The 22,527-nt window shown below is 34.5% G+C and overlaps 1 protein-coding gene across 1 annotated transcript in view; it reads right to left on the bottom strand.

Moving 5' to 3' along the window:
- The window catches only part of LOC150107715 (uncharacterized), a 74,923-nt gene that overhangs the window by 16,903 nt on the left and 35,493 nt on the right, over positions 1-22,527 (bottom strand). Inside the window, exons 4-5 of the mRNA XM_090391485.1 lie at positions 17,877-17,932; positions 5,905-6,020 (exon numbers count right to left, since the gene is read on the bottom strand). Coding sequence (XP_090247611.1) covers positions 5,905-6,020; positions 17,877-17,932 — 172 coding nt within the window. The remainder of the gene's footprint in view (positions 1-5,904; positions 6,021-17,876; positions 17,933-22,527) is intronic.

The raw sequence follows: 22,527 nt of genomic DNA on the forward strand, positions 1-22,527 counted from the left end.
TTTTGAAAGGTGGAACTTTTTATTATGCTCTTTGTAACAGTAGAAAACATCATGGCAAAATAATTAAAAAGGAAATGGGGAAAAAAATGTAAAAGCACACAAACAAAACAGACAAGTCCTAATTCCATTAAAGTAATAAGCAAAGCAGAGATGAAAAGGGGAAGCAAAGTATGTAAAACAGGGGGATGCTACTATACAGATTTTTGATTCTGATGCCTCTATTTACTATATGCACATGTCCTCATGCTTCAATCTTCCTACTCCAGATGTGTCTGTATTGAGCACACTGCTGCTTAATGTCACTAAATACCTATTCTGTTTAGGTCTTGTTTGCTATTGTCAATCCATCTCATTTGGGACCTACCTCTTTTCATAATATCTCTAGATCACTCAACATAATTGTGTTGACCAACCAAATGTCCTGTATTCTGACAAAATGGCTGAACCGGTCTTCCCATTCTCATCTTTTTCCTTACATAAGATAGTACTGAGAGGTCGCTGCCATATCTCATCATTATTCACAAAGTCAAACCATGTTACTCCCAAAATACTCCTTATAAACCATTGATCAAAAGCACCAAGTTTCTGATTATCGCTCATACCCAATGTCCATGTCTCAGTTCCATAACACAAAACAGAGAGAAAACTTGCTTCTTGTAGATTTTATTGATATTTTGCTGTCTTTCCAAATTCTCCATAACTTTTTGATTACTCCTGAAGTCATCCTTAATCTTCTATCCACTTCATTCCTCAATTCATCAATACCAGTTACATAGCTACCAAGATAACTGAAGTGAGAGATTTATTCGATAGTACATCCTTTAAGACAGAGGACTCATCTTTATCACCTGTTTTCATTACCTTTGTTTTCTCAATATTGATAATTAAATGTAGGCTGACTCCCAGCATCATCAACTGCATTAAAGGAATTTATTTCTTCCAAATTATTTGTAAATTAGGACAAATTATCAGCACAATTCAGATCAGATATTCTAAAATTGTTAAATCACTTCAATCCAAAATTCTTCCCTTGCAGTCTTGTCACAAAATCAAATTCAAGACTGAATAGAAAAGGTGACAGAGCATACCCACATCTTACTCTAGTTATTTTAAGCCATTCACTATATACTTTATTAACTTTAACACAAATTTCACTGTAATCGTATAGAGTAGTCATAATATTGTTGTCAGGTATTCCATAAAAATCTTATAATCTTCCAAAAATTTTGCCTATCAACTGATAGGCAAAATTTATTTTGTTTACTTCAAAAAAAGCTTCAAAGGCGTTTTTGAAGTAATAAACAAAACATATGATCACAGGTTTCTAAAATTCTAAACATTTCTCAAGATTTAGTCTCAGTGAAAACATTTGGTCTATGCAGCTTCTTTCTTTTCTGAATCCCACGCCCCCTTGCTCATCTCTAAGTTGCTTGTCAACTGAGTCCTTTATTCTGCTGAGCATGATAATGCAAAGGACCTTACCTAAGATCATATAAGGTCCTCTGCAATATCACACAATGGCATACAAGAAACTGATTCCCTTATAATCGTGACACTATGCAATTTTCTCTCTTAAAAAAAGGTCACTATTATACTTGTAGTGAAGTCTCTAGGAACTTTACCTCTTTAACAGAAAACGTTCAGGATATCGGTTGGCCAAGTCACTATACTACTCTTCCTATCTCCTTTTAGTATTTTTGCATTCTCATCATATCCAATCTAATCTCAGAGTGTAAATGGACTGATATCAAATTGGGAAGTGGAATTTATCTGTTCACTAGGAATAATTGGATCCCAAGACTGAATATTGTTAACAAGATCATCAAAATACTTGTCCACCTTGCCATGATGGCATTCTGACCTTCAATTGTGTTCTTATGTTTATCTTTTAATGACTTCGATCCATTCTTCTTCCTACATATCTTATTAATAACTTCATATAGTCCTTTATGATTATTCTCTCTACCTCCATTTTCAGCCACCTGTTTAATCAGGAGTTTTTATTTATTTTCAATTGCTTTTACTTATTTCTCTATCTTTGTATTTATTTATTTTTTCTTATTATTTGATGTCTTATAATGTATTTCTCATTATTTGAATGCTTCTCCACCCTCTTCCTACATTCTCTTCTTACAGCAATTACTACATTCTCTTCATTGCCTCCTTGCTCAAATAATTCTGCTTTTGCTTCTCTTTAACCCTTAAAATAAATTTGCTTGTTTTAAGCACATCTTTCTTAAAGTCAATCCCACATACTTTCTACATTACAATCTTGTAGGCTAGCTTTTCATAACACCTGAGCAAGTCATCCTGGTAAATTCTAGCAACATCAGCTGCCCAATGCTTCAGTGTTAAAAGAGACAGTGGCAGGTGTTGGTATACATTTTTGAAGTTTCAACTGCAATGTGCTCTTAACAAGGTAGTGGTCAGATCCTATCTCCGTTATGTTTTAATGTTCGGCACAGAACATGCCCATTTACTATTAATTAGGACATAATCATGTTCTTGTGGATACCATCAAGTGATACTTGTGTACCTGTAAATATCCTTATGCTTGAAATAGGTGTTGTTATTTTTGGTCTATGTAGCTTTTATAACTGGAGGAAACTCTCATCACTGTCACTGCAATTGCCAATTCAAACAGTCCTATTACTCCTGCCCAGTAAATGAATCAGTTCCAACCTTGGATTCAAATCCCCAAGAATAACTCTTACATCACTTTTCTTAAAACTGTGAAGTTGACCACTCCTCAGTTGGGTGCAACACCAGTACAGTACTGGGTATTTCTTCCTACAACAGATGTTATGCTTATACCAGCAATACTACTATTTTTTTTTTTTGGAGGGGAGGGTAATGTACCTAGTTACACTATACTTTATTTGTGGTGGTATGCAATTAGTGTTGGACCTGGTTGGCCGATGGATAGTGCACTTCTCTGGCTAACAGGTAGCAAGTTCAAATTCTGCCTTATGAACACGTTTGTAAATATATTTAGGTGAGAAGTGAATTTCATTGCTCAGTGCGAGACTGCCATTCTGCTTATTAAAGATCTGAAGTAGCTTGAAAAGTTCCATGTTTGGTCGTTAGAGGAGAGTTTCAGGATTATGTAATACACACACACACACACACACACACATTTTAAAAAATAATTATATTGACTTGGAACACCGAGAAAGGTATGATAAAAACTTTAATAAAATACTTTTGGATTTTGTTAAATCTTTTGACAGAATATAGCAGTTTCGTAGGAACGCCGACTTCTTCAGGTGTGTGAATAATTACAAAAAAAAAAATGGAAAAAATAAGTTAAAAAACATGGACTTCTCATATAAACATATTGGGAATAGCAACAGTCGAATTTGAACTGGTGTCTGCATGGCAGGTCTAGCGTGAAGCATAAGTAAGTGGCCACTGACTCGAGAGTGCCAGAACTGAATCGCTGCACTGTGAGAGTCAGGTAAGCTGTAGCTTAAATTATTGTTCATGTGTGATGGGTCCAGAACCATTTCCTTTGATTCTAAGATGTGTCTCTCTAGTTCATCACCGCATTTATAGATAGTGGTCATAAGATTCGAGTCTATCGGATGTTGGCGCTCTTCTAGATTGGAGTTAGCAGAGAAAAGAACATGACTGGAGAGGGGCGCTTGCCCGGGTTCTCTTGTAAGAGATGTCAAGTTGATGTTCTTCAAGATGTAGTGAGACAGACTTATTGGTTTTTCCATAATAAGGTTTACTGCAGCTGCAGATGATTTTGTAAACTCCTGGAAACTGAAGTTGGTTGTGTTTTTGTTTGGGTTGACTCGGGAAAGAACGAAGTTTTAATGTTAAATTTCTTCATAATTTTTGCCAGTTTTGGTGATACCTTACCATATCATACCTTTCTTGGTGTTCCTAGTCAGTATAATTATTTTTTAAAATGTTTACAAGCTGAGTGAATAGAAGCTATAATATATTACAGCTTCTATTCTATATATAATATAATAATTGTCAGCCTGGCTGGCCGAGTGGTTAGCATATCCGCTCTTCACCCAAAAGGCTGCAGGTTCGAATCCTGCCTTGAGCATGGATGTTTGCAATTGTCTTTGGAAATACTAGTGGTGGTCGGCGGTAGATGGCGCTGGTGTAGTTGTGGTCAATTGATGGATCAGGTGGAGACAGCTGTAGAGCAGGTGCCCTCCCTCGATGAGTCTTTGGACTCCATGGAGGTGTAAAATAATAATATACATACATACATATGTAAAGAAATAAAATAAACATCAGCCGACTCAAGGTACTAATGTAGCTATAGGTGTACCTTATGTGGGTGGGAGTCACAAAAAATATTGCCCCCCCCCTTTCTCTTAAATTTGTTTGCAATGGCATCAGAAGAGCCTTATACAATAACAGCAATAGAGTGCAGAAATTTATTACATTATTTGATAAAACAGAAATCACATTTATATGCTAATTCTAGGGTGACTGCCAGCAATATAATTATGAAATATGAGAAAGCTATCCAAAAATGCACAAAAACCTACTACTGAAAGTTCAAAAGTATATTTAGTGATTTTTAATACAAAGTTGAGTATCTACTTGGTGGCTGCATAAACAAAACGGTAAACATAAATAAATCACAGAAGAAAAAACATAGGGGAAAATGTTGAATTGAAATGAATACACAACTGAAAAGAAAGGAAAAGTGGGCATTCATTGCAAGAACAGATTAGATATACAGATTTCAGTTGCCTATAATCTGCAAAATGTGAAATTTCAAGGTGAAGTGATGCTGAAAATGAAAATACAGTATATACAATTTCAGAACATCTTAAAATCTGTTGAAAGATATGAACTTGCAGAAGTTTTAAAATATAGAAAAAAATTTTTTGCCTGCTTGGAAGTGTATAGTGCCAAAAATCCACGTGTTTTGAAAAACCTGCTAGCAATGTGGCATTTCATTAAAAAAACCTACATAACTAGTGTTGCAGAACTTATTTGTGCTAGAAATTAAGTTCTTAGCACCATTTTACATTTCATACTTCAAAAGTTACATTTTAGACTTGTTCTTTTTCAATAACACATGCCTGCAAACTAAACAATTCTACGACTTGTGGAAAAGTGGTAGGATTATGCAGGTAAGCATTAAATGCAAATCAATGTATAAAGAATAAAACGCAATTCTGGAAGACTTATGTTTTGCATATTTTGCATTATCAGAATGCCTTTGAGATGATGCAAATTCTGTGTGAATTCTGTCAAGTCTTCAAGTTTTGAATGGTTGTTGCCATAAGATTGTCAATGACTTTAGAGGTTTACCCACAATCACCTACAAAGTGAGCAACAGTAAATTTGAACAGCTAGAAGGAGAAGTAGTCAAGCAGTTGAGAAGCAAAAAATGAGAAGCTTTAATGCCTTCAAGCATATATACCAGCAAGAGTGAAGGTGGACATTTCAAATTACAGCCATTCAAGAGTTCAATACATTATGTTTGCTAACTGTCTGTGTTCTCTGGACAATTTATCTGTTTTGGAAGATGGAAAACGTGAGTGTCTTGTTTCAGGTGAATTGATCCAGCAAATCTGACAAATAACAGACTAGTTTGGAGGAAAAATTTTGATAAGAAATTAATAATGATTTAAACTTTTCATATAGCACTATCATAATATCCTGAACACTCTTTGTGGGTATATACCAGGAATTTGATGATGAAAAATCCATATCATAACAATATCTCTGATCAAAAAAAAAAAGAAGGGAAAAAACTGGCCTTTCTACCATCTGATATATTTCACATTCTAAATAGCAGACAGTGAACCAAATTAATAAAAAAGAATAAAACAAAAAACAATAATTTTATATCTTCAAAATTAGCACATTTCAATTATTAATATTAATAATTAATGTAAATATTTAATAAAATATACCTACCTGGTCCTTTCCTTCAACTTTGATAGCTGGATTTGTGGGGAGTTCAACTTTTTTTGGTTTCTGTTCTTTGAATTGCTGATCAATCTGATTAATTTCTTTTTCTTTATTATTACTATCTATAATAAAATTGTACAATAATGTCTATAATAAAATAACAAATGGGTAAAAATGGTTAATTACAAGTAAGTTTATGGGATACTTAGTTATACCACTTTTACTATTATTATTTGGACAACAAACATCTAAGCCTGGCATTAACCAATGATCACAGACAGAAGAATAATCTTAGTCCTGAGCATTTTGATTTAATCAGTAGAATTTCTTTTACTTCAGCCAGATGTCTCACTTAAACTATAAACAGAAGTTGAAATATAAGTTTAAATTATTAGAACAAAGAAGTGTCGGTTCATTCAGCAACCATCCAGCTCTTTCCATGAAAATTGGGTAATAAATTTAACTTACTGTTCTTTTAGCAACGATGAATTAAGTATATTGTCAAAATGTCCAGATTTTGCAGTAAAACCTCCACATTTGCCTCGTTTAGACTTTATGGTAGGTATTTTAAAAAAAGGCATTATGGAATTACATACAGATGACACTAACAAGCTAAGGTTTGAGATTGCACAGATTTTGTATAAAGCTAAACCTCCTCTGAATACTTCTTTACCTTAATTACAAGCTCTCTAATCTTTAAGCCAAAATAATAACACTGCAATAACAAAATCTGACAAAGGAAATGCAACAATACTCACGAATACTGACTACAATCACAAAACTTAATGTTTTACTGCAGGATAGATTCAGTTTTAGTATAAATGATGGAGATCCTACACAAAGCCAGCTCAACAAACTGAAAAAATTGTCAGAACAAACATTCTTTAGATACTAACAGTACTAAAAAGTTGTAGATTCATTATGCTTGTCACAAACGTATTTATGGCCTTCTTAAGGTACGCAAATCTGGTTATCCACTACGTCCAACAGTTGATTGCATAGGAACTCCTACTGATTATTTAGCAAAGTATCTTTCAAATCATCTATGAAACTTGACTAGAAAATCATCTCTTATATCAAAAAATAGTTGTTTTTTTCAAAGAAAAAAATTAAAGCTCTTCATTTTCAAGAGTCAGAAATTATGGTTTCCTTTGTAGTTTCACTTTTACAAATATACCACTTCAAATTATATATTCGGTTTAACTCTTTATCCAAATTTAAGCAAACAAATTTTGTGGCTGAATTAATTTCAGGAATGGGGCAACTCGTGGCAAAGGTGGTACGACTTCTCATCACTTGCCTTAGTATCCCATAATGCAAACCACATATCCTTGCGGACATGTATAATACTATGTATTAAGGAAAGGGTCACTACCCAGACTGGTTTCGACTTTTGAGGTCTCATCAGTGGGAGCCAGACCGAGAGGTGGTGATGCTTACCTTAATGCATAGCATTATACGTCTGCAAGGAGATGTGCATTGCATTATGGGATGCAATGGAAGACAAGTGATGAGAAGTCATACCACTTTTGCCGCGAGTTGCCCCAGTCCTGAAATTACTTCAGCAGCAAAATTTGTTTACTTACACTTGGATAACGGATTAAACCAAATATATAATTTGTAGCATAACCATCATCAAATTCCTGCCATGTACCCTCAAGGGGTGTACAGGATATGATAGTACCACATGAAAAAATTACATCATTACTAACTTCCTATCTACAATTTTCCTCCAAATCAGTCTGTTACTTGTCAAGACTCCAACATTATCAGATCTTATATTTCTATCGTCTAAGGCACTTTGTACCGTATCAATCCACCTATATCTTGTTCTTCCTCTGGGTCGTTTTCCTGACAATCTAGCAGAGAACACTTGTTTTGCTAATCTTTCCTCTCCCATTCTATTTAAGTGACCATACCACTGTTGCGTCCCATTTTATGATTTTTATTCTATTTTATAATTTCCACTTATCTATGTTCTTCTATTATCTACGCACGAGATATCACCAAATTATTTTTTACTCATACCTAAGTTATTTCTCCCCTTAGTACCCCTAATATTTGTATTTATACTGCACCTTTTAGGATATTTAGTTTAAGATATAAGATATTATATAAGATATTATAAACAAGGAGAAAGAACTCAAATATGTCTGAAAGTGCAACTATGTTGCAGTCGTGACACTTTATCTCGTTTCTTAACATTAATTTCCTGCATGATTAGGTTCGTAATTTTTCAAGTGGTACATTGGACAGCAATCTCAGACAACTCTTTTATCATTGAACAAAGGTTTATTAAATTCCCTAACATGGTACAATTCAATTTTTTTTATGATTACTCAATTTTATGCTAAACTAAATACTTACAAACTAACATTAGCATACTACAAGTAATTAGGCTATGATCCTATAATGAGTATTATGATCATGCCGCCATAACAAGTCAACACATAAATTCACTTGACATGGACAAATAAGATTATTTCACACTATTCAACTATTCAAACTTAAGTGGATTAACTAAACCATTTATTGCACTAACACATAACTAGTATTACGATCATGCCGCCATACACATTCAACATCTAAATTCATTTGACATGGACAAATAAGATTAATTCACACTATTTAACTATTCAAACTTAAGTAGACTAACTAAACCATTTTTTTGCACTAACACACAACTATGACATTTTAACTTTCCACTACATCACAATAGACATGCAAAATTCTCAGGACACTTAATTATTCACATAACATTAACACTGGCCAGCTTACTTTTAATATATTCTGTCAGATACTAAAGTCCTAATATAAATTTTCCTTGGTCACTTTAACAGTTCCGTATTAGAATAATGATACTTATCACAGACACATTTTTAGTTAACATTAGAGATATTTTACAGTACCTTTCTTTCTTGGGATTTTCATATGGATCTCTACCTTCTTCTGATTGAATTATCCTGATATAACCTCACCGATAATCTGCTTCTCCTACGTTCTTTTTGGAATTGAACTAGGCTTACGCTGGCTTAACTTTTCGTAACTCCAAACACACTCTGAATCATCTATATATCGGCTGTGCAACTCGCCACATGGTCATCGATTTCTTTACTTCTTTCCCCTTCTCGTAGTTGTCACTGAAGTCAAAACACAAAGCATATGTTTCCTTTTCCTCGACTTTATGGCATTCTTCGCTTCTCACATAGGAATTACGGAACCGAAATTCCGCTCACTTTTGTTTCCGTGTTGTGGCGTCGGAGATATAACTCCAATCTCGCCATTCAGGAAATCACCGTGAAATCCCTACGAAAGAGCGTGCGAAGGTCTCTCCTGGAACAGAATCAAAACCAAAACCAAGAAAAAGCCTCGTGGGTGGGGTTTCCAACCCTTTTATACTTGTTCTCCTAATGGCACTTTTTCTAACTTCTTTTCTCTGCCCCTACTTGTTTTTACTTCACCAACCAATTACAGTGGCGTTTTTCTGCCAAACGTCCTTTGATCGGCAAGCCCGTAACGATGTCTCAATCCGGGAATCGGCCCTGAGTGATAGTCTGTTGTTTTCTTTTGCTAGCCTCTAATTTAATCCCATTTCAAAAATTTTTCTATGAATTTACTTAACTTAATCTCTAGCCTCTCACATACCATCTCTTATGACTAATCCTTTTCTGTCTTATTTACTTAACTTTTCTCATTTAAATCATATCACGATATTAATATTTTCTTTCTTTTGTTAGTTAGTTTAACAAAACCCTTTATATTTTATATATTTTATTGGATGCAAGAATCTTTCTTTTTCTTTTAATTAATTCAACTATTATCTTTTATGCAGGGTTCTAATTTATTTTATTTATTCTTCATGTTACACCATGATAGCTGAGAATTCTATACTCTCAAGATATCAGGTGTAACACCACCTGAGATTAGCTCTGCTAACGCATTCCTAGATGCTGACAATGTCAAGTTCTTTCCTAATATCCTCGTTTTTAATATGATATTGCCATTGATGCCATCTGTTCACGCCTATAATCTTTCTCATGACTCTCATAGCTGCAGTATATAGTCTTTGGTCAAGTGTTTTACTTCTGACCCAGCTCTCAGATACATAAGTTAAAACTGGTTTGAACACTGTCTTGTATACAGCTAATTTAGTGTTCCGACTAATTTCTCTCTTATTCCATATGAATTTATTCAATTGACTTCCCACCATACCAGCTTTGCTGATTCTGTTGTCTATTTCCATATTTAATTTACCATCTTCACTAAAAATCGTGCCTAAGTAGCTGAAATGTTTTACTTGTTCCACAGGTTCTCCATTCACAACACAGCTGACATTTTCAATGATTATGCCTATTTTCATTGTTTTTGTCTTTTTATTGCTGACCTTCATACCATATCTATTACAAAAGTTATTCATTTCAGACAGAGAATCTTGCAGACTTGTAGCGGATTTATTTAGAAGTATAACATCATTAGCATAAAGCAAAGAGCTGACATTAACATCTCCAATTTTGATATCATGTTTAATACCACTTTCCTTCAATATGTAATCCATATAGATAATGAATAACAGAGGGTATAATGTACATCCTTGTCTCACACCAGATTTAACATTAAACCATCTCCTGTATTTCCTTCAATTCTAACTGCTGACTTACAACTCAAATAAAGACTAAGTATTCTTCATTTGAGTTGTAACAAGTGTTCTGTGCCAGGTTGGCAGGAAAACGACCCAGAGGAAGACCAAGATATAGGTGGATTGATACGGTACAAAGTGCCTTAGACGATAGAAATATAAGATCTGATAATGTTGAAGTCTTGGCAAGAAACAGACTGATTTGGAGGAAAATTGTAGATTGTAGATAGGAAGTTAGTAATGATGTAATTTTTTCATGTGGTACTATCATATCCTATACACCGCTTGAGAGTACATGGCAGGAATTTGATGATGATGATGGTTATGCTACGAATTATATATTTGGTTTAATCCTTTATCAAGTATTGCTTGATATAATGCCCCATTAACACCATATAACTGTAGTGTATTGAATAGCTTCTCTCTTGGCACCTTGTCATATGCCTTTTCCAAATCGACAAAACTCAAATAGAGATCTTATATTCCCATGATTTCTCCACTATTTGTCGTAAAGTGAAGATCTGATCCTGACAGCTTCTATTTGGCAGGAATCCAGCTTGTTCTTCCACAATTCTTCTCAATCGTTTCTAAAGTATACTTGCATAGATCTTGCCAGGAACACTTAGTAGGCAAATACCTCTGTAATTCTCACATTCAGTTTTATTTCCCATTTTATATATGGGTACTATGAGAGCTCTACTCCAATCATCGGGAATTCGTCCCTCTGTCCAGGCTTTCTGAACAATGCAGTGCAGCCACTGTAAGACTTTTATACCACCATACTTCAGCATTTCTGGTCGAATATCATCTACTCCTGCTGCCTTTCCACATTTTAAGCTTTTGATGGCTTTTTCTACTTCAAGTATGGATATGTATTCCTGACTGCATGCCTGGTCAGTGTTTTTTACCACTGTGCTGTCATCACTGCTTGTTTTATTTAGCAGTTTTTCAAAGTAATTACTCCATACTTCAAGGATATCTTTTTCTCCTGTTTTCATGTCACCTTTATCATCTCTAACTCCTTTTACAGCACTCTTTCCTCCATTCCTAAGCTTCTTCAACAACCTCCACAATATTTTGCCACCTTCTTGATATTTATTTTCTATACTCTTGCCAGAGTGCTCCCATGACTTTTGTTTAGCTAGTTTTCACAGTGTTTAGCATTCTTGCATTTGTTTTTTTATTCTCTAAGAGCACAAGCTGACTAATTTGCCAGGAACTTTTGATATGCTTTCTTCTTTTCCTTCACTGCCTGTTTAACTTCCTGTGTCCACCATGGAGTTCTAATTTTGCTATCCTTGCAGACAACTTCACCACATGCCTCTAGCTGAATCAATCAGGGCTTTCTTCAAGGCTTGCCACTGAATCTCCAAGGTTTGATTCCTGTTCTCAAACTCTTTTATTTTTTCTTCAATAATCTTTGTGTATTTTAGTCTACAGTTCACATCTGAGAGCTGCTCAACTTTTATTCGCTTTAAAACTTTCTTACATGTTATTCTTTTCAATATGAAATTCAATTTTATCCTGCTCAAAACTAAATAGTGATCACTTCCAATTTCAAATCCTCTGTATACTCGTGTCCTGCACCAAGGAGAAAACATCACTATCAACAATAACATAGTCAATGAGACTTCTCTTATTCCTTGCCTCTTCTCTCCATGTGAATTTGTGCACATTTTTATGTTGGAACATGGTGTTAGTAATAACCAGTCCATGTCCTGAGCAGAAATCCAACAGGTGTTTGTTATTATTAGCTTTGCACTTTTTTTCCAAATTTTCCCAAAATATTTTTGTATGTCTGACAATCACTTCCTACTCTGCTATTTAGATCTGCAACAAGGATCAACTTTTCCTTTTTCAGTGTGTCAGTTTCTTTTTCTAAAGCATCAAAAAATTCCTCCCCTTCTACCTTAGTAGAACCTTCTGTGGGACCATAGGCACAAATAAGTCTCATTGTCCAGTTCCCCATTCTCATATTTGCCCACATCACTCTACTTGAGACTGCCTGCCATTCAAGAGGATTAGCCTCGTATTTTGTGTTGAATACTATGGCTACTCCTTATTTTCCTTGATTATCATTGCCTGAATATAACATTTTGTATTTATTGCTCAGAAAGATCTCACCAGTTTTTGTCTTTTTTGTTTCAGTCACCCCTATTATGTCGATCTGGTACTTATCTAATTCCTCCGCTAGCTCCATTTCTTTGCCATTCAGGCTTCTTATGTTGATAGTACCGATCTTTAACTCTGGTGATGTTGAGTTGGGGTGTGTTTTCAGATTTGTTCCAGTAGCTGACTTTTCGCTGTTCGCCCTGGTTCTCTGGCGAAAACAACGAGGGCCTTCTTTAACCGGGTGACGCCCCTGCCGGCATGAAATTTTGTCATGTTGTACCATCATTTTTTATTTTGGTTTAACCAATAAGAATACAATTTGGTCAGCTAAGTCCCTAATTGCCAGCCCATCCTCATTCGTTCAACGATGGTAGGCTGGCAATATCCAACAGGGTGCACCACGAGACGGTGAGGATTGGACATTAGGTCAGAAGCCCTGGTCGGTTCTCCGCATACCTTTAAAGGCTATGTTTTGGTCTCCTCTCAGTTATACAGCTTTGACCCTTAAGCACCCAAGTGGGAAAAACTTCCATCAACTATCTCTAATCCAGAGAATTTTAATAATAAGGTGCGACAACTTTGGGCAACTCGTATATGGAAATATGACTTCTGCATTACTTCCACCTTGGTATCACCACCTGTGGGCCTGACTCCCACTGATGAGACCTCAATAAAGGTCAAAACCAGTCAGTGACCCTTCCCTTAACGCATAGCATCATACATGTCCACAAGGAGATGTGTTTTGCATTATGGGATACTAAGGCAAGTGATGTGAAGTCATAAACCTTTACCACGAGCTGCCCCAGTCCTGATTATACTTCAGACACAAACTTTATTTGCTTACACTTGGATAGAGGATTAAACCAAATATATAATTCATAGTATAACCAAGTGGGAAAAAACTTCCATCATACCACTTCAAGAAACTCTACAACATTTACAAGTACATTTCATTGTTGATATCATGCATTATGAAAAATTATGGAGACAACTACTGTGTCAGAGCAAAACTTTAGTTTAATTCCAAGAATTTGGATGGCATATATTCAGCCTACTTAGTTTCTAGCATACTTGAAGCAATTTTCAGCTTTTATTGGTTGGAATTTATATCTATACTTACATAGTTTTTTTTAATATATATATAAACATGTTGCTCCCCAGCCCAATTTAATTTTGTAACTTAATAATAATAAGACTCTAGCTTTGATGTATTAAAGTTTTTTTTTTCTACCAGAGGTCAGGCCAATAATTGTTATAACAGTTGATCAGTAACTTTAGCAAACCATGTAGATTGTAGTGCAGCTTGTGTGGCCAGCGAAGGCTGGTAGAGCCTCTGCTATTAATCTCTCGCAAAAACTTAAGCAAGTTTTAGCACGGTTAATAGCTGGTCATGGAAGGGGATCAATCGTTCGATGGTGTTGGCACACTCTCCCTCGATGAGTCTTTGGACTCACTGGAGGTGTCACTTAATAATAATGTGCATGCTCCAGATGATAACCTTGATATGAAAGTCAAAACGTTGACTCGGTAGTTGTCTCCATAATTTTTCATAATGTATTCTAATCACAGTGCAAGCATGAAAGAAAGGATTGATGATATGATCATCAATTTTTCATAATGTATTCTGATCACAGTGTAAGCATGAAAGAAAGGATTGATGATATGATCATCAAGTTTACTATCAATGCCAGTTATTTTACTTGGCATAATAAATTATTTCAGCAGATAGAGAGTACTGCAATGAGCAGTCTTATTTATATCATCTGCTTTGGCTGATTATTTTATGGAGAATTTAGAGGAATAGATTTCTAACACCATTTCTCTTCGATCTCACATTTTGCTACATTGTGGACGATATCTTTGCAATCTGGTTCTTCTTCGAACAGAACTTCTTTCATTTCTAAATAAATTAACTCCTTATATACTTGCATCAAGTTCGCTATTGGTAATATTGAATTTTCTGTTTACAGGATGTCATCCTTTACAGGCAGACATATCCATGCATCTTTACATCATCCTTCACAAAAACGGTATTATCAAAAACCTTATACACTGAGCATTCAATTTTTTGTTCTGAGTCTCTTCTGTCAGAAGAATTAAATAAAATAAAACTTATTCTATTACTTAATGGATATAACAAGACCTTGATACAGATTGCAATCTGATGTTAAAAGGATTAGCATACCCTACCTTAAAGGAACATCTGAATGAACAGCAAGGATCCTTTGCAGATATTACTTGTATACCACCTTTCAAAGATACATTATCATCCCTATCTTTGCCTAGTGTTTATCAAATACCCTGTTCTTGTCATTTTTGCTACTTTGGACAGACTGGCCATTCTGCTACTATTAAAATCAAAGAACATCAAGATTATATAAAATTTTTGTTATCTGAAGGTTCAGGCCTTGCTTCTCATGCCAGACACTCAACAGTGTTCACTGGAACTATACCCAGATCCAACACTATAGTAAGTTTAAATCTGATTGTCTATTTTTTTTTAATTGTCCTATGGCACCATCCGAACCTTAATCAGACAGACTATATGCCTAACTCAAAATTTTGGGAAGTGATTGCCATTAAGTGTTTATAATTTTTTTTAAAATCAATTAATTATATGAGGGGTACCCAAAAATAACGGGAATCTGAACTTGGTGCACAGACATTTCCTAAGTATGGATGATGCCACTAGGCATTGTGAGTGTGCAGTTTTCTGCACCAGTCTGGCAAGTGGTATCATCCTGTGTGAAATGGTTCATTGTTCTGGCTGACCACAAGGAACAAAGAGTGTGCATGAAATTTTGTTTTCTTTTGAGTAAAACTGCAGCTCAAACTATTGTTATGCTTCAACAAGCATTTAAGGACAATGCTTTAGGTAAAAACACAGGTCTATGAATAGTTTTCCTGTTTCAAAAATTGGGACGTCAGTTGAAGACCAACCACGATCTGGCTGATCTTCGACAAGCTGAAATGATGAAAACATTGAAAAGGTTTGCCAGACAATCAATGAAGATCGCCGAAAGACCATTGAGCAAATTTCTGAAGAGATGAGAGTCATGGAATTCATGTCAGTGAATTTTAACAGAAGATTTGGAAATGAAATGAGTGTCCCCTTAATTTTGTGCCTCATTTGCTCACAGAGGATAAAAAAAAAAAATCATGTGAATATTTGCTGCGATTTGTGGGAGCAAGTTCTTAATGACCAGAACTTTCTTTCATTAGTTATGAGTGGGAATGAGTCGGTGCTATGGTTATGATCCAGAAACAAAACAAGCATCAAACCAATGGAAACATGCAAATTCACTGAGACCCAAGAAAGCACATCAAGTTCGATTAAAAGTCAAGACAATGTTGATTTGTTTTTATGATGTGCATGGAATTGTACACAAAGATTTTGTTCCTCCTGGACAGTGAACCAACATTTTTATTTCAATGTTTTGAGAAGACTGCATGACAGTGTGCAATGAAAATGGCCAGAAATGTGAAGCAGTGTAGATTGGTTGCTGCACCATGAAAGCCAAAGTCAATTCTCACTGCTAACTTACAAATGAAATATTGACTATATGACTCATTTAACCATTGATTACATGTATTACTCATGTAGCCAATCATTTTTAAAAGAAATGATATAATTGCATTTTGAACAGCTTCTCTTGTACCTTAACATATGCTTTTTTCCAGACAACTATGAATTAAAGAAAATAAAGACTATTTGTCTTAAAGTGAAATTCTGATCTGATCTCAGCCTTTTCTCAAGTATGCTTGCATAATTCTCGCCTGAAACACAGTAAGAAGTTCCTCTAATTCTCACATTCAGGTTTATTTCTCTTTTTTGCAGATGGATGCTGTGAAAACATTGTAAATTCGACTCAGTGACCAGAACATGTGATTACGCAGTGTAGCCACTGTAACACTTATACTTCTATACTTGAGAATTTCTGGTTGAAATCACTATGACAGTTGCCTTCCCTTCCCACATTTTAGGTTTGTAATGCATTTTTCTACCACTGTTTTGTCATTTCTTGTATCATCTCCCCATCTTCCATTTTTTCAGTACACTTTCCTTAATTTCTAAGCTTATTCAATACACTCCTTAACATTTTGTTCCCTCTCAAATATTTATTTTCTATATTATTACCAAAGTCTTCCCATGACTTTAGATGATTTTACATTTTGCTTTCTATAATTTTTCTCTGTTTTTTCTCAGAATACATGCTAATTTACTTTCTAGAAACTTTCAACATGCTTTCTTCTTTTCCATGACTGCCTCATTAACTATCATGGAGTGCTGATTTTTCTATCTTTGCAGATTCACTACATGCTTCCCTAGTTGAATTAATTTGACAATGAGCTCCCAAGTTTGATTCTTTCCTTCGAACTCTCTCATTTTTTTCTTGGAAAACATTTGTATATTTGAATCTACCTCTGGAAGCAGCTCGACTTTGATTCCTTTTAAAATTTTCTTATCCAGTTTTCTTTTCAATACAATATTAAAGTGATCACCATTTAGTTTTGAGCAGGATAAAACAGATACACTTTCATATCCTGAACTCATTGCATGAAGACAGTGCTATAGAAATAAGAAAAGCCTCATCACATAGTCAATGATGAGGCTTTTCTTATTTCTTGTATCATCTTCTCTCCATGTGAATTTGTGCACCATCATAATGATGGTAGTTCCAAACTAGTTCCTTAAGTGATTTAGTAATGTAGTAAACCACACATTGGACACTTCTTCATACACGATTAAATGGAAGAAACCATACTACATATTAGTTATAAGTACAAGAGACTATTTTTAGAGTTAGCATCAGCAATAAAGCACTCCTTTTCTACAAGTATGGCTACATTAATTTATCCAAAATTTGGAAGACTGCTATTTTAAGATAATCTTTGGCCTTTGTGTTGAAGACAAAATTATATTTAGTATTAGAGTGGCTCATTGTGACATTTCTTTTTCAATACAGTTTGAACTGTTTTTCCAATTATTTTATTGTAGGGCTTCTGAATTCTGAAGTGTTTGTACTTCAAGGATGCTTGTTTGAAGTCCTGCAAAACATCACATTTATATTTTGTTTATATGTGGTACTGCCTATATCATATAAAATTAAAACTGACTATGTGGTATTGCCTATAATATCATACAGTCATCAAACCTTCCTACATGTCTTTCTCATTTTATGCAAAAAATCAATCAATCAATAAAGACATTTTAAGTATGATTACTTGCCTTGAATAATGATGTTCTGTTCACTTTTAGTACTTGACATCAATTCAGCAACTGGCCTAAAATATTAAAATCTACTCATATAAAATGCAAAAAAAGTTTCACAAGTCAGCAAATTATATATTAAACAAATTCAAGATTCAATAAAAACTGTTGTGTGCAATGCACTCTGAGAGGCTCAAAATTATTACCAACTGCATTTCATCATCCCCTAAATGTTAGGTTCGATGACTGTTGCAGGTAAAGTGCCTTAATGAAAACCTAATGAATGGTGTGATAGGACTGTTAATCCAATCTACACAATATCCTGTCTGTCAACTACATGTATTCTCTATCCAGTCTGCCTGTCTTACAGAATGAAAAATATACATTTCTAAAGAGGCAAAAATAAATAAATAAATAAATAAAAACACCTGTCACTTTGGTATGAGACTGGCTAACTCACCACACACTGAAAAGCATTTATATGGATTCTTTACCTCAGACAAGATTTGAGTCCATATCTTTTCAAATAATGGGTACTTATTAAGCTACAAAGCTCTTGTAAAAGTGTATTTAAATCCTATTTCACACATCTAGCCACGCACGCTACATTGATACACTACAAATTTGTGACCAATTATCTTCATCACCAAATTCCTGCCATGTACCCTCAAGGGGTGTACAGGATATGATAGTACTACATAAAAAAAATTATAACATTACTAACTTCCTATCTACAATTTTCCTCCAAATCAGTCTGTTACTTGTCAAGCCTCCAAGATTACCAGATCTTATATTTCTATCATATAAGGCACTTTGTATCAATCCACCTATATCTTAGTCTTCCTCTGGGTCATTTTCCTGCCAATCTGGCAGAGAACACTTGTTTTGCTAATCTTTCCTCACCCATTCTGTTCAAGTGACCATACCACCTTAGATTAGCTCTGCTAACACATTCTTAGATGCTGACAATGTCAAGTTCTTTCCTAATATCCTCGTTTTTAATATGATATTGCCATTGATGCCATCTGATCACACCTTTAATCTTTCTCAGGATTCTCATATCGGCGGACTCTAGTCTTTGGTCAAGTGCTTTACTTCTGACCCAGCTCTCAGATCCATAAGTTAAAACTGGTTTGAACACTGTCTTGTGTATAGCTAATTTAGTGTTCTGACTAATTTCTCACTTATTCCATATGAATTTATTCAATTCACTTCCTATCATACCAGCTTTGTTGATTCTGTTGTCTATTTCCATATTTAATTTACTATCTTCACTAAAAATCAGGCCTAAGTAGCTGAAATATTTTTCTTATTTCAAAGGTTCTCCATTCAGAACACAGATCATATTTTCAATGATTCTGCCTATTTTCATTGTCTTTGTCTTTTTATTGTGACCTTCAGACCATATCTATTTCAATAGTTATTCAATTTAGTCAGAGAATCTTGCAGACTTGTAGCAGATTTATTTAGAAGTATAACATCATCTGCATAAAGCAAAAAGCTGACATTAACATCTCCAATTTTGATATTATGTTTAATACCACTTTCCTTCATAATGTGATCCATATAGATAATGAATAACAAAGGGTGATAATGTACATCCTTGTCTCACACCAGATTTAATATTAAACCATCTTCTGTACTTCCTTCAATTCTAACTGCTGACTTACAACTGAAATAAAGACTAAGTATTACTTGATATAATGCCCCATTGACACCATAAAACTGTAGTGTATTGAATAGCTTCTCTCTTGGCACCTTGTCATATGCCTTTTCCAAATCGACAAAACTCAAATAGAGATCTGTTATATTCCCATGATTTCTCCACTATTTGTCGTAAAGTGAAGATCTGATCCTGACAGCCTCTATTTGACCTGAATCCAGCTTGTTCTTCACCAAGCTTTTCTTCCACAATCCTTCTCAACCGTTTCTCAAGTATACTTGCATGAATCTTACCAGGAACACTCAGTAGGGAAATACCTCTGTAATTCTCACATTCAGTTTTATTTCCCTTTTTATATATGGGTACTATTAGAGCTCTACTCCAATCATTGGGAATTCGTAACTCTGTCCAGGCATTCTGAACTATGCAGTGCAGCCACTGTAAGACTTTTATACCACCATACTTCAGCATTTCTGGTCAAATATCATCTACTCCTGCTGCCTTTCTACATTTTAAGCCTTTGATGGCTTTTTCTACTTCAAGTATGGATATATATTCCTGACTGTATGCCTGTTGAGTGTTTTTTACCATTGTGCTATCACTGCTTGATTCATTTAGCAATTTTTCAAAGTAATTACTCCATACTTCAAGGATATCTTTTTCTCCTGTTTTCATGTCAACTTTATCATCTGTAACTCCTTTTACAGTACTCTTTCCTCTATTTCTAAGCTTCTTCAACAACCTCCAGAATATTCTGCCACCTTCTTGATATTTATTTTCTATGTTCTTGCCAAAGTCCTCCCATGATGTTTGTTTAGCTAGTTTTACAGAGTGCTTAGCTTTCTTACATTTGTCTCTGTATTCTCTAAGAGCACAAGCTGATTTATTTGACAGGAACTTTTAATATGCTTTCTGCTTTTCCTTCACTGCCTCTTTAACCCACCATGGAGTTCTGATTTTTCTATCCTTGCAGACAACCTCACCACATACCTCTCTGGCTGAATCAATCAAGGTTTTCTTCAAGGCTTGCCACTGAATCTCTAAAGTTTGGTTCCTGTTCTCAAACTCATTTTTTCTTCAATAATCTTTGTGTATTTTAGTCTACAGTTCACATCTCAGAGCTGCTCAACTTTTATTCGCTTTAAAACTTTCTTACATGTTATTCTTTTCAATATGAATTCAATTTTATCCTGCTCAAAACTAAATAGTGATCACTTCCAATTTCAAATCCTCTGTACACTCATGTCCTGCACCAAGGAGAAAACATCACTATCAACAATAACATAGTCAATGAAACTTCTCTTATTCCTTGCCTCTTCTCTCCATGTGAATTTGTGCACATTTTTATGTTGGAACATGGTGTTAGTAATAACCAGTCCATGTCCTGAGCAGAAATCCAACAGGTATTTGTTATTATTAGCTTTGCACTTTTTTTCCAAATTTTCCCAAAATATTTTTGTATGTCTGACAATCATTTCCTACTCTGCTGTTTAGATTCCCAACAAGGACCAACTTTTCCTTTTTCTTTGTTTCAGTTGCTTTTTCTGAAGCCTCAAAAAATTCCTCCATTCTACCTTAGTAGAACCTTCTGTGAGACCATAGCCACAAATAAGTCTCATTGTCCAGTTCCCCATTCTCATATTTGCCCACATCACTCTACTTGAGACTGCCTGCCATTCAAGAAGATTAGCTTCATATTTTGTGTTGAATACTATGTCTACTCCTTTTCCTTGATTGTCATTGCCTGAATATAACATTTTGTATCTAGAAAGATCTCACCAGTTTTTGTCTTTTTTGTTTCAGTCTGCCCTATTATGTCGATCTGGTACTTATCTAATTCCTCAGCTAGCTCCATTTCTTTGCCATTCAGGCTTCTTATGCTGACAGTACCGATCTTTAATTCTAGTGATCTTGAGTTGAGGTGTGTTTTCAGATTTGTCTTCAATTATCTTCTTAATAAAAAAAACCATTAGAAAGAGATGAAAAATATTTAGAATACTAATGAACATTTATCCAAATAATAGTAATTAAAACATAGCTGTTTATTTAGGAACACTATCGCATGAATGGGCAATGATATAACTTAACCACTGCAAACTTTCTGGAATTTATTAGATGTTCACCAAATATTGAACAAAAAAATACTTCATGACAAGCACAACTTGTATTTAGGATTATGAATGACTGGAATATTTATATTTAATTATTTTCAATGGAAGTATCAATATGCACTACTTCCATATCTTTATTCCTGATGTATATCTTTCAGTCCAGATACATAAAACAGATATTAACAGCAATAAATATCACTTTCTTAAACTTACAATCAAAATACATGTAATTTGTGCATGTGCATCTTGATACTGCATTTGAATATTTTAAGTATATAGTGCATATAACAACTGAAAATAACTACAACGCTGATAAATTAATGAATCTGCCAGTACACAATGCAGCCACAAAATGTTATGCATATGAAATACTTTTCCTAGTATAAAAGCATAAAATTAAAATCTATAAATATCAATTATGTTAATTGTTGTTTGACTTGAAGTCTTACATAATACATTCACATTCTTCAGTAGAAATGTTTCTCTTCTTTAGAATAGCAGTGTCCCTCAGGGGTTATGGTTGGGAACATTTTGGGAGCAATCAGAAGTATATATATATCATTACTTGATATAGAAAAAAATCTATTACGAGTCTTATGAGGATGAAATGTGGAAAGACAGTTGAAGTTGATGATATCTGATTATATTAAATGCTCAAATATGGAAGTTTTATAATGGTTACACTACATAATTCAAAATTCCAGATATGACTGGAGCAGAGCTCTCATAGTTCCTATTTGTTAAAAAGGGAAATAAAACAATGAGAATTACAGGGAAATATTTCAACTAAGTGGTATTCCAGATAAGATTTATGCAAGCATACTTAAGAGGCTAGGAAAAATTGTGAAAGAGAAACTTTGAGAACAAGCAGGGTTCATGCCAAACAGAGGTTGTC

Source organism: Typopeltis vanoorti, chromosome 4 (assembly GCF_054136105.1).
Source record: "Typopeltis vanoorti isolate ZY-2024b chromosome 4, IOZ_Tvanoo_1.0, whole genome shotgun sequence".
NCBI lineage: Eukaryota > Metazoa > Arthropoda > Arachnida > Uropygi > Thelyphonidae > Typopeltis > Typopeltis vanoorti.